Source organism: Ciconia boyciana, chromosome 1, assembly GCF_034638445.1.
Source record: "Ciconia boyciana chromosome 1, ASM3463844v1, whole genome shotgun sequence".
Classification (NCBI taxonomy): domain Eukaryota; kingdom Metazoa; phylum Chordata; class Aves; order Ciconiiformes; family Ciconiidae; genus Ciconia; species Ciconia boyciana.
Genome location: NC_132934.1, coordinates 75,739,966 through 75,752,731, shown reverse-complemented (window position 1 = coordinate 75,752,731; position 12,766 = coordinate 75,739,966). Strand labels below are relative to the sequence as shown.

General features: G+C 42.6%; 1 protein-coding gene across 1 annotated transcript in view; it reads right to left on the bottom strand.

Moving 5' to 3' along the window:
- The window catches only part of GYS2 (glycogen synthase 2), a 47,664-nt gene extending 45,548 nt beyond the window's left edge, over positions 1–2,116 (bottom strand). The window contains exon 1 of the mRNA XM_072850032.1: positions 1,996–2,116. Within this exon, the coding sequence (XP_072706133.1) occupies positions 1,996–2,116 (121 nt within the window). The remainder of the gene's footprint in view (positions 1–1,995) is intronic.
- Between the last annotated feature and the right edge of the window lie 10,650 nt (positions 2,117–12,766).

The following is a 12,766-nucleotide window of genomic DNA, read 5'->3' as shown; positions in this document are numbered from 1 at the left end:
ATTGCCAGAAAGGAAGAAAGAAACGTTCAGGTTAAATAAACAGTTCTTCCTCCTGCTAAAGGAGGCAGGAAAAATACAGTGTCAGCTATTATTTCCTACGCCTATGTATCTTCCGTGATGAATCTTCCTGTATTTTGTTGGCTGCTCTCTCTCTTAAGAAACACAGTGCCCTAACATTTTCCAAGAACTGTTTATAAAAGTTAGGTCACCAGGGAACAGTATCTCACCATGTGTCTTAGACATTCAATTGCCTCGAAGATATAGAAAAAAACTTCAGTATCAAGCATTTACCAGAAAAAATAAGCTGAAATAGGCTTATTAAAGAGTTTTGCACAAGTGTTTCCAGTCAACGTTGGTTAATGGAAATCTCTGTGCACAGAGATCTGGTTCAAATGAAGAAATTGTTTGCCATGACTAGTTCAGTCAGCCCCATTCAAATATACGGGTTTGGTAAGTGGTGTAATTAACAGCACCTTATTTTTAAACTAACTGAATAAATATTCACTCTCATAAATATTAATTCTCTCATAAAATGTGAGAATAATAAATTTTAGCTGTGTCAGTTGATTTGGCTTCAGTGAAGTCAACAAGAGCTATATGGATGATTAAGTGATTCACTGCATTTTGTACATACACAGAAAGACAGATAAAACTAATTGTGTTTTACTTTTTCTTAAACATATTATCTGATATCTATAACCAGTGCATCCAAATGACTCAGAAAATATATATGGAGTTCATAAATGTTAGCGAGGACACCTGAATTTGCTAGATTTGTGCTGCCATCTGCTTGCCAGTGCCTTACTTACCGGGCACACTGCAAAACTAGATGCTGCATGCTCCAAGTTCTGGCAATAGTAAATTCACTCAAAAAGCTTGACTGAAGCTGCTGAAAAATAAGCCCACAGGGATTCAAAGTGCAAAAGCTACTCTGTATAACCTCTGTGTATTGATACTCCTCACCACCCTAAAAAGAGCAATGTAAAATTGCACTGCAGATTAAATACCAGAAGCTATCACAGAATAGTAATTCCAGTTTCACTATGGAGATAAACCCTAGCACTGTCTGTTCCTCTCACACACATTTCCCCTTTAGAGTTGTTACAGATCTGTTAAGATTACAGATTACAGATCCCCTCTCCTGACTAATCTATTTATCTGCCAGGACAATAAGACACATGAGGTCAATCATTTACTCATACTAACTCACTTTTGTGGCAAAAATGGAGCCCATTCCCCGTTGGTGAACTACACCTAGCTGAAAGGGGATGATTTGATGAGTGAATTAGAAATGGAGGCAAAAAGATCTTTGCATAACAACCAACGTGCACTTTGCATGACAAACTGCATGCAGTGAACAGATTTTCAATCTGTACACATGCATAAAGCATGAAGTCCCTGTCTGGCACCACCTGTGTTTGCAAAGACCAGTCCAAAAGGGTTTCAGCTGGCATAAAGACTGCTGGTCATTGACATCTGTTTTTTGTTCAGTGGCTTCAATGCAGCTATGTTTATTTATACCTGTTTCAAATTTGGGCTCTTCTCCACACTGCTCTAGAAGGCTGAGGGAGACTGCTAAACTACTCTGAATCTGATGTCTGTTTTACAGCACATTTTCAAGCATTACGTTCCCAAGTGAATTTGCATCAAGGTAAAATATAAATATGTACAAAGCAATATCTATATATCCATACATCTGCACACCCAGGCATAACACTTAGATGTTTGTTTAAACAACCTATCCCTGGTGGTGAAACATGTAAAGACACACAGACGTCCTGACTATATGCTCATCCCACACAAGCGCAGGCAGATGCAGCCCACACACAGCATGCATGATTACACACAGATGCCACATGCACTCCTTCCAATACAACAGTTCTGCAGCCCACTTTTCCCCAATCTCCCCTTAATGCCTTTCTTGTCCAAGCCCTTTGTGCCTCCCTCCACTCCCCTGAAAACAGTGATACTAACTCCTAAGAGTGTTGTACAAACCTTTGTTGGTAACTTCCCAAGACACTTCAAAGAGCAACAAATCTTCCACTGGCAGGTCTTCATCCTCCCACTGAGGGAGCCCGTTAAGAGAAGTCATGGACAGTGATCTAGCCAGTGGCATTTTCTTCAGCCCTCAAATGCTCACCACGCAAGCCACAACAGTTAGCAAATGTCCAGTTAATGTGGCAGTTCTCCGCAGTTCTGGTTAGAGCAGTCTGCCAGTGTGCTGGGCTCCGAGGAGAAAATTATTCAGATAGCTGGGAGCTAATGGGTTTAAACTGTCTGACCACCAGCATTAAATTGGCTCAGTGAAATCCTCAGGGCTTGAGAAGCAGCTGCTGGTAGAGGTAAGCATTTAAGACTGACCTGAGAAAGGTCTTGACTGTTTTGGAGCTAGGGCTCTTTTTCTTCTCTTAGAGGGAGGTAAAAAATGGTTTTGAGCTCCTCAGCCACAGCATTCAGTATCTACACCTCAGGGACAACTGAAACTCGATGGTTGTAAATTCAGCACTGCCCTGAGCAAATTCCAGCAGGGAGGACACTTTGAGTTCACCACCTGATTTCAGTCCGGCCCCTGAGTCCTCCCCTCGAGATACACCCTCCCATTTAACACCCATGGACCTTCTCTATCTGCTGGCCACTTACCAACCGGGTTAGTAGACTCAGTCTACATGATGTCTCTTAGGTTACTTGCCAGGTTAAATGTTGTTATATATTCTTGTTCAGTTCATCAGTCTGTAAGCACTAGTTTACCTCATACCCTTCCTCCACAATTAACTCCAGCTGTGTTCCCAGGGCTCTGTGCAAGCTGTTGGCTTCATTCTGCTCTTGAGCAACCCTGCAGCCCTGAGAGCTTTTACAAACAGAGCTACAAAAGCTCTATCCCTACTTTGGCATGCACTGTAGCCCTCCTTGTAGTCCTGGTCCCTGATTTTCTGCCTGGTTTCTCTTTTTCTATGCCACAGCTCTTTTCTGGCCTCTGGGCCTATGTCCTCTGCCCAGGGAAACTAATGAGTAGTAAGTCAGGGAACAGTATGCCCCTGTCTTGCTCCAGCACAGAGCTGGGATGCTGCAAGCAGTGCACACACATCTGCAGAGATGTCGGTCCCTAAGTCGTAACCTGAGATCTTCAAAGCTCCACAGAGCAGCTGCCTGCTTGGAAGATACTTATGTGCTTACATGTCTGGTTGAGAAGCCAGTGCTTCTGGGACCGCTGTGTCAGTTGAATCCGATTCTGAGCTTAGAGCACAACCTGCCCAAAAATCCACAGTTCAGCACTGAGCAAACCTCCAGGTGAGATCCAGGGCATCTCTGGCACTGTGGAGAATAACATTGCGCCAGCAGGCACGGACTACGTAGTAGCATAGAGGGAAAGGCTCTGAGCTCACTTAAGACAAAACAAGTCCAAGGCAATTGGTTCAGAAGACGGGCAGCCCATCTACATAAAAGTCTCTTAGACCTAACATAATACAGCCAAGCCTACCTTAATGGCTAACCACCCCCAAAGCCTTGCTCTTCCACTTACACTTCCCATGCCCTCTCTGCACTTACGGCAGTCAGACTGCTGAGGATACAGCTCACCAAACTAACCTAAGGACGCAGAAAACTTTTTTTGCCAAGTTAGGAACTAGAGCTGTCTCAGCAAAGAGCCTGGCAAGAGGGGATGGAACAGCACGGCTGGGAACAGGGAGAGGCAGGAAAGGTGAGAGTGAACGCTGCCTTGCCTTTCCAGCCAGCGGAGCTGGCCGGCGGGCTCAGCTGCACTGTGCCACCTCACCCACAGGCTGGGCTGCGCAGCGGGGGAAAGAGGTTTCCCTTCTAGGTTAACTGGAAGGCATTACAGCCTGCCCAGGGAAGGGCTCAGGGTTTTAGTGGCCAGGTGTCTTTTTGTCTCAATGGCTTGAGTTGCCCTATTTGCCAGTTTATGAAAAAAAGCCTGGCCGAGAATCATTAGTTGTGGAGCAGCTGTGGCTGTTACTGCCTGGAGTAGGTAGGAAACCACATCATCCTGTAGGTTAAAAATCGTGTTACTTAAAAGAAAAAACAGTAGTATTTTAAGGCTCACTTCATTTCTGAACCATCAAATCTGCCCGAGTCACATTTTCACACTTTTCTCTGGAAACCCTGAGGGCGAGGCTGAAAGCTGCCAGTCTCAGAAAGGCCATCTTAGGTGATGAGTGGAAAAGGTAACAACACAGCCCACAAGCCTGTCCTAATCCCAGAGGCTTTCGTCAGCCTTCTGTCAACGAATACTCTGCAAAACCAGACATTTTAAACGAGACAGCAGGGGCGGTTAGCCCACAATTTGCCTCACTAATTGCGGCCTATGGACCGAGTACCACAGCGTCAGCGGCTGGGGGCTGCTTCCCGCCCCGCCGACTCTCGCGCCGGGCCCCTCTGCTGCCATCCTGCCCGCGGGCCGCCAGGGGGCGCCGCCTAACGGCCGCCATGTCAGGCCGCGCCGTCGCCTTGGCCTGCTGCAGCAACTCCCATGATGGCAGGCAGAGGCAGTGGCGTATGTCACGGGCAGAACTGTCGGTGGGTTTGTTTGTAGTGTTAGGCGGTACGTGTGAACTTTTTTTTAGCAAAAGTGAGATCCCTGCCAGAGGAACTTGTGCTTGCTCGCTCTCGTTATGAGTAACTACCGCAAGCTGCAGCTTGCCAGAGGGAAACTAGACCGGTTTGCAGGTTTGTGGGCCCCATCATCACTGGCTGGGTACCACTGTCCTCTGCAGTCCTGTGAACCTCATTCAAGATGCTGAAGTCAAACTGCCGACACCATTTACCTCTCCAGGGATGACAAGCAAACCTCTAATAGTGATGCCAGATAAACAGTGGCACTGGCTCACTGACATATCACTGTCCCTTCAGCATTCAAAAGCCTAAAAAACATGCAAACAATTTTAGAACAATGAACTGAAGTTGTAATAATAAAACTTTTAAGTTCTTTATATAGTCTGTGGTTTTCAGGTTCTTGGGTGTCATGTTTTTCCAGATTTCGTAATAAGAGGATACTTCTACTTTTTTAATTTGGTGAAAGATGTTACAACCCCTTAAACCTTGGAGAATGAGTTTGAAAGAATCGTCAGATACCACAAGATAATTTCACAAGCACTGGCAACACCATCATTGGGTGAACCTGGGCAACTCATGTAACTCATCTTTTGCAGGTTGGAGATAATACTCATGGGATTTTTTAAGTGTTTCTGATCCGCTAAAAAGTGCTCAATAGGACTATGAATATTAGTATTCCTTCATATTCAGATTACATTTCACTTTATCCAATCTGTGTGTCTTAAAGAAGCTTTTTTTCACCCAGTGCCATCCCAGATTCCTGCTTTTTTGTTATTAGTGAGGGAAAAGCATATGAAGTGCCTAGGAAAAGTTACATCCAACAGACAGTCCAAAAACTTTCATCCCTGCAAATGCTCTTAATTGCTAGAGGGCAAAGGGCCCTATTTATTATATTCAAGGCCTGCCAGGATTAAATGTGGGATCTCTGTGATGCACATAGAGGTGTCTATGTTTACTGCCATAAAGGAGGTAATGCCTGTAGCTGTGCACCTACAGCAAAATGAGCTCTCCAGGAGAAAAGCTATATTCTGACAGTAAGAATAGGCAAACTTAGCATACACAGTGGAGGGGCAGTCACCAAGAGCAGAAAGGAACAGAAGGGCAGCCACTAGCTATCCTCCATGTGAAGCGCAAGTGGTGAAAGGGACACTCTGCTAACACTAGAATGTGTTGTTTTTGTCATAGAGACAAGAAAAGGTTGTGACTATGATGGTACAGTTTGTTCCTTTTTAGCAAAACAGAGGACAACTGCAAAAGTGGGAAGATGGAAACCTACCCAAAATAGTAGGTTTTAAAGTATAACATTGATTAAAATATTTTCCAGAAATCTGGAAACCAGCAAAACTGGTTTTGAGTCTGGCCTATCTAGGTTCCCATATTGCTCTTATCACCAAAGTATACAAATGCCCTCTGGTAATTCGTTATTCAGTGTGACTCAATTCTGCCAGACATCATTTGTTATCCCACCAAATTCTTTTTCAGCCCACAGAAGTGAAATAATGTCGCTTGCAAGAATACTGGACAATAAGAAGGCTGAGTCTGCAAGGTCTTTGAAGAGAAATCATACAAAGTGTGTATTTTTTTTCCCAAATTTCCTACAGTTCTCTGGAGATAGCAGTGCAGGGACAATGCCATGCATTCTGCCCTACCTAAAACTCATTTTGAAACTGTTACCTCCCAGGATGTTGTCTTCTCTGCATGCTTTGATCTAACTCCATCTATTTGGGTAGAGCAAAGTTTTCTGCAAACACTAACTCAGCACATCACCCCAGGTCACGGATGTTGTCTTCACACCACAGTGTCTTCTCCCTCCAGAAGAACCTCTTCAGACAATCCTTTTGTTGGAAAGTCAACTTCAGCCTCCCTGGGTTCAAGTAAGAAAGTGCATGTTAGGGGAAGAAACACTCTCAATGTGTGGGAGTTTATAATGAGATAAGTCTAGGTCTAGCTTGTTCTAAACAGAACTGCGGTTTCAAGGTTTGCCTGCGTTAACTGTAGGGAAAAAAGTAAGACATAGATGTTAAAAATGCTCATACACATTGAGTCAAATTTTACAGGAGGAAGCTATGATGGTTTGTAGCGATTACTGATGTACACACACTGTACTTTAGAAATAGAGCAGTAGGTGGCACTGATGGTATTAACGTGAGTTCTCCAGTGTCTGTATAGTTTTGTTTGACCAAAAGGCTGTTTTATCCCTCTCACTAAATCCTCGTGACAACCTTTAGTTTTATGAAGCCTGCAGAAACAGAATCACAACACGATCAGCAAAATGGGGGTCCTTGCCTCAGGCTGAGAGACACAGGGAAATGTGAAAAGAAGAGGAAGAGAGGAAAAGAAGAGCAAAGACAGGATCCTTAATAAAATGAGGTCTTAGTACTCAGCAGTGTGGGCTGCCAAGGCTAGAGCAACCCTTATGAAGAAACTTAAGGAACTTAGAGATAGAGGCTGAGCTTTATTTTATACCCCTACAAGTAATATCTGCTCTTCTAAAGGGACACATTATAGACATATGTTTGCTGAGGATGCTGTCGACTTCAAAAAAAGCAGTATGATAACATTGTATTTCCTTTTTTGTTCTCTTCACCCCAGGTTTTTGTTCCCTTCTTTCTTTTCCCCTTTTTAACTCCATCATGATATTTCCTGTCTTCAGTTACCTAACTTTTAAAGGTGTTCCTTTGAGCTCCATGTGATGTAGGTGTCTTTTTGACGCCACTGGAAGGCCTTGCTGTTTATTACCTTTGCAATTTAGGTGTACTGATGAACCTCCCTAGAAATATTTTAGAAAAAAACTCAGATTTTTACTTAATTAAAGAAAAAATCTTTTCCAGAATTTTAAGGTAGAAATGTCTATTTTCTGTGGTTTAGTTCCATGTTATACAACCACAGTAAGATGTCAGCTGCACTTGTTTTTAACCCTTCTAAAGAGAAAAGGGTAAAGTCTTACTATATTTTGCTTCAGAATCTAGTAAACCTCATTATAAACCCCAAAGTGGTAGAGAAAATTAGAATAATGAAGCATACCTGCCTAAGTGATGTGTCTAAATTGTTCACCAGCATCCTCCTCCTTTTTTAAAGAGGCTTTGCGATCAGGCATCTTGGCTCAGCTGGCCAGCTGCCAAGCTGTCATGTGGTCTGAAACCCGATGGGAGAGCTGGATTACGATGGACGTCAGGTGTGCCTAAGACTGAGATGTTGAGGTTCTTTAGTTACCCTTCAAGCATTTGGCACTCAGCATATGGTCAAATTCTAGTCAAATTTATTGGAAAAGTGTCTGGGAAAAAATTCTGGGAGCTTTACCTCCAGGTCCTAGTAGCTGATAAAATCAGGACCTGTTCTGAGGAGGTGGGGGACGGATGTCTGTTAGCTCAGCTACCCTTCTCTCTTTCTCTAGCTGAGACATAGCTATGATTTTGCTCCATTCAGTATGCATGGTAAATTGCTTACCCAAGGGAACTCTAGAAAAATCTGTTGGTGGGGATGTATACCCCCCTACCAATTAGTTGATTTTTCAGATGTTTGGGGGGATCAGAAGTGTTTATCAGCCTGATCTCACTTTGCTAATACTGTAGGCTAGAAAATCATGTATTATTAAGCACTCTAACCTTGGTAGAAGACTTGAGCCTGAAACTCAGCCTCAGACCCCTGCATTCTGGGGTAAACGGTTGTTGAGAAATTCTTGGCTGAGGATACTCCCAAACTGGTTGAGACTTTGTCAATTCTGAATCCCAAACACATTAGGAAAATTGTACATGCTTATAAGCCCCTTAAAGCCACAAAGTGATAGACTTCAGTTTATATCAGCACTACAACTATTTTGTATATATCTGTTAAAATAGTAATCAAAAATATCCAGGTCTTCATGGCATTTAGGCTGCCATGAAAGGAATAATTTAGTTTTAGACAGAAAACTGCCTGTTCAAAACTGTAATGACTGATGAAAGGATAATAGCAGCTGCATGGCATGACAAATAGCTAAACAATTTTGTTTTCCTACCACAGCAGAATACCTATGAAAGTAAAAGGAATTCATGCTTCAGAAATCAGTATATGAACTCCTAGGAGTGTTGCTGACCGCTCTTTTTGCAATGACAGCCATCTTTAGGCCTGAGCATAAGGGCCTGAGCTGTTGGGGAATCAGACCCCATCAGCTAGACTGTTCCTTTTTGCTGCCATTTACCTGTTTACTGTGTGGGCTCTCCTGAGCTGCTAGCTTTGCTGTGCAAATGTCATGAGAAGTGAGGCTACCTGACCGGCCAGCTGAGGGTTCCCCAGCATTGTTAGCAGCATACCAGAAAGCTGTTGGAGGACAAAGCTGCTTGCAGAGAGAGAATAGCTGCTCATTGAGAGAATAGCTCATTTTCTAGCACATTGGTCATTTAGGGTCATTGCAGAGTTTAGGGAAAATCAGGGAGTTGTTCATAAGTGCTTTAGGGCCAGCCCTAATTGCCTGCCTGAACTCAGCAAGTTCAGATCATTCCAGCTGTGAAGAGACGACCTTCACCCCTGCTTTGTGCAAGTCCAAAAAATGCTCCAAATCTCGCACGAGTGGAGAATTCTTCCTTCCAGTTAGAAGACAGCTGTACAGGGACCCTGTGAAATGGTCAGTAGGGAGAAGAGGCTATGAAACATTTTAAGTTTTGAGGAGTGATGTGACACAATGGACTTTTCTCAGTGACATCTGGTATATGTTTTCTCCCAAATAGGCATGGAGTGCATGGACTCCATGACACACCAAACAAAAGACATTGATATCAGGTGGTCTGAGAGGCTGATATTCCCAGCTCTGCAGAGAATTGTGGCCTCTGCTGCTTCATCCAGGAGAGTGAGAATGAGAGTTAGCCATCCTGCGGATATCAGTTCACCAGGGGAAGTTTAATCTTAATCCTTTTGGACTTGGCTTTGGAAAAGGATGCCAGGGTAGCTTGGCCACTAAGCTGGATCCTGCAACTTGGATAAGCATCAGAATGCTACCGTCCTATTTAAAGTTTAAAATAAATGCCGCAATGACCAAGTATCCTTGTGAGGGACAGGACCGTTAAATGCATAAAAACTATGCTGCAAATTATGTATGCCATTTTCCCATGTGAGTAGAGATTTGGGAGTGTTCCCATTTTTAAGTCACCTCACCCCAGGCACCTGAAGTGATCTCTTCACAAAGGATGGACATACAGCCCACGTTCTGTGAGAGAGCAGTCTCCGTTTCTGTATCTCCAGCCAGGCACTAGGCATTAGAGGCTGAAAAAAACCCACTAGTTCTTTTGGGAAATAAATGCACAGGCACATGCAAACACAATTTCTGAGAAACACCAAGGTTGTTTGTGTGATGTCTGATATGGCTGTAACTTGTAAAAGTAAAATGCAAGACTAATAACTGTTTTGCCTGTCTTTTCTGCTGTACAGTGCCATGCCCCCACCTGTAATTCAGTCATGTACACAGATACTCACAAACACTTTCATAGATAAACACACACATATTTGCTTTGATATGTATTTGTTTTCTGTGGTCAGCACAGTGTTTGTATCATATGTAGCATGAGGATTTGTCAGTGTGTTCATGTGACTTGTGGTATTTTCTCCTTAACTGCAAGTGGTAATCACAGACAGACTGAAGCCTCGCTTGCCTAATATTCTGGGACTTTCCCTTTTTCTCGAGATTCCTTTTCTCATAATAATTGTTCTTCCTTTCTGTTACATCAAAGGGGACTCTTTTAGGTTTGGGTTTGGTGGGTTTTTTTGTTAGAAATGTTAAAAAGCTCAAGCTAGGTATGAATTCTTAGTACATCTCTCTTATCTTGTGTGACCTTGGAGGAATTGTTATCAAGGCTGGCAGCTCAGCTTCACAGAGCTTATCTGCATCTCCTCAAGTAGCCAGGACTGCAGCATTTTACTGCTCTGGCTGCAAACAAAGGTTTCTATGCTTTGAAAGACTATGCTGCAAACTCAAAGGTGTAGTGTTGCAAGAGGCATTTCCAGTCATTCAGCTATGTAAGTATAGTAAGGACTTTCAGTATAGTAAGGACTTAAAAAACAGGTTATCCCATGATCAGCATTAAGATTGAAATTTGACGTGTTGAAATTCAATCCCATTCAACTATCCTACTCAGTGGAATATAGGCACTTGATCTAAGGTGACTGTGGTCTTAACTTCTTTTCTGTCTGTTTGAGAACCACTCTACTGACTTTGAATGCCCTTGAAGCATGTTGAAAGAGGTGTTTCTGTTTATTCTTCTTCTGACTTTTATCTGTAAAAAAAAAAAACAAACAAAAAACCTGCGGCATTCAGAATCAGCCCAGTACAGAAGTAATTTTAAAAATATTTATTTCCTTCTACTGCACAACAATTTGCTATGGGAAGAACAAACTCAGTAAAATGAAAAGAAGGTCAACAAATACTCTTCTAGACTGATCTTCAGTCTGAGAGTGTCAGGGACTACTCTATTATCATATGTGGGTATGCAAACTAGTTTGATATGATTCTTAGACATGGTAATCATGCCTGATTCCCAGTGATACTGGGAGAGTATTCCAGTATCTACTACTGGTGGAGACTGCTGAATGAACAGAGACTTTGGAAATCCTTGCATTTCTGTCTTACTGTCTGAAATACAGAATTAGCAGCACAGAGAAAACTGTTTCTCATGCCTTTTTTCTTCCCTTTGTATTTTCATTTAGCACATCTCACAGAGCAAGAATTATGAATATTCCCTTCCAGAAATCAATGCTGGTAGGAATCCACCTTCACGCTATTTTGACAAATTTTCTGGATTTTTTACCTCAGATATTGATGTGTCAACACGTCTAAATAATGTTGAAGAGCTATTAAAGAGGAGAGCATAAGGGAGAAAATATTTACTCTGAAATCTTAATTTGCATAGCCACTGCCTGGGCCAGACTGTGCTTTTGTTGCTTATGGTTGCAGGTATAGATACAGGCTACATTCATTTCAGACACTGAGCAAATCCAGCCCTCCTGAGTCTGACCTCTCCAGTAGACCAATCTAAGTTAATTATTTGCACAACTCCTTTGCTTGCACAGAATAATAACTCACACAGCAATGGTATCTCAGGAACGGTTTATAAAAACGTAGTACATCACAGTGATTGGTGTGGATTTTAGGAAGACCCTGGCTACTGTAGTCTCTGAAAAGCTTTGACTTACATAAGGCTGGATTGACAGATGTGCGTTAGAGGAGAACTGTTCATAGAAGAATGAAATGTCCAAAATTAGACATTTGCCCTGAGATGCCGTTACACTATGGCATTGTGTCCGTCTGGAGCACAATATAAGGATCTGACTCTTAAATGTTTTTGGACTCCTGGTCACACTGACATCAGTGAGAGTTCAGCATCTACATTCCACTGAGGATTTGTAGCTTAATTGTTCTGATTTATATCTGTAAATTGGCGAAAACAGCATTTCTTTGCAGCACAAGGCTGATGTGAAGTGCGCAAACAATGATAACAGGAACTCTGTGAGCGACTTAAGACACAAGTCACCTACTTACCATAAAACACAGTTCTAAGTTAGCTAGTATGAAAGTCATATAAGCACTACTAGTCTAGCAAAATGCATATATAAAACATTTCCATCACTCTACACCTACATGTTCTTTTTAACACTATTTCACTGTTTAAACCTGCCTTCAATTCCCTGCCCCATTTTGACTACTTTCCTTTGACTACTAAAAAAGCAGCTGATTTAACACTACATCTGAGTGCTTGGGTGATGGCTGATTACCACTAACAGCACTGTTGTTTTACTAAGCATGCAGACAGCTGCTATGCAGACTGATAATAAAGCAAAGGATGCTACTCATTTATCTGAATGTTCTGGATGTGCAGGTAGAAAACTCAAGCTCTCCCTCCTTCACGTACATTCCTTTGGAAAGCCATGATGCAAATACAGTGGTAATAGCATATATCTGAGGCTGAGCGTAACTCAGAGGACTGAGTTCTGGTCCTCTGGCACAACCATGCCAGTAGCATCCCTCCTCTCTCTGTTGTCTGTCGGGATCTGCTTGTCTCTTGTCTGACATTTGCAGGGTAGTCAGACTGACTTTCTATTCTGTAGCCTGTATCTATATACTTGCAAATGCAAGGAGGTCTAGGTCCTTACAGCAATTAAAGTAACCTTACTAGTCTTACCTCATGTAAGTCAAGCAAGTTGTCCTCAGCACTTTCTGAAGTGTTCTGCT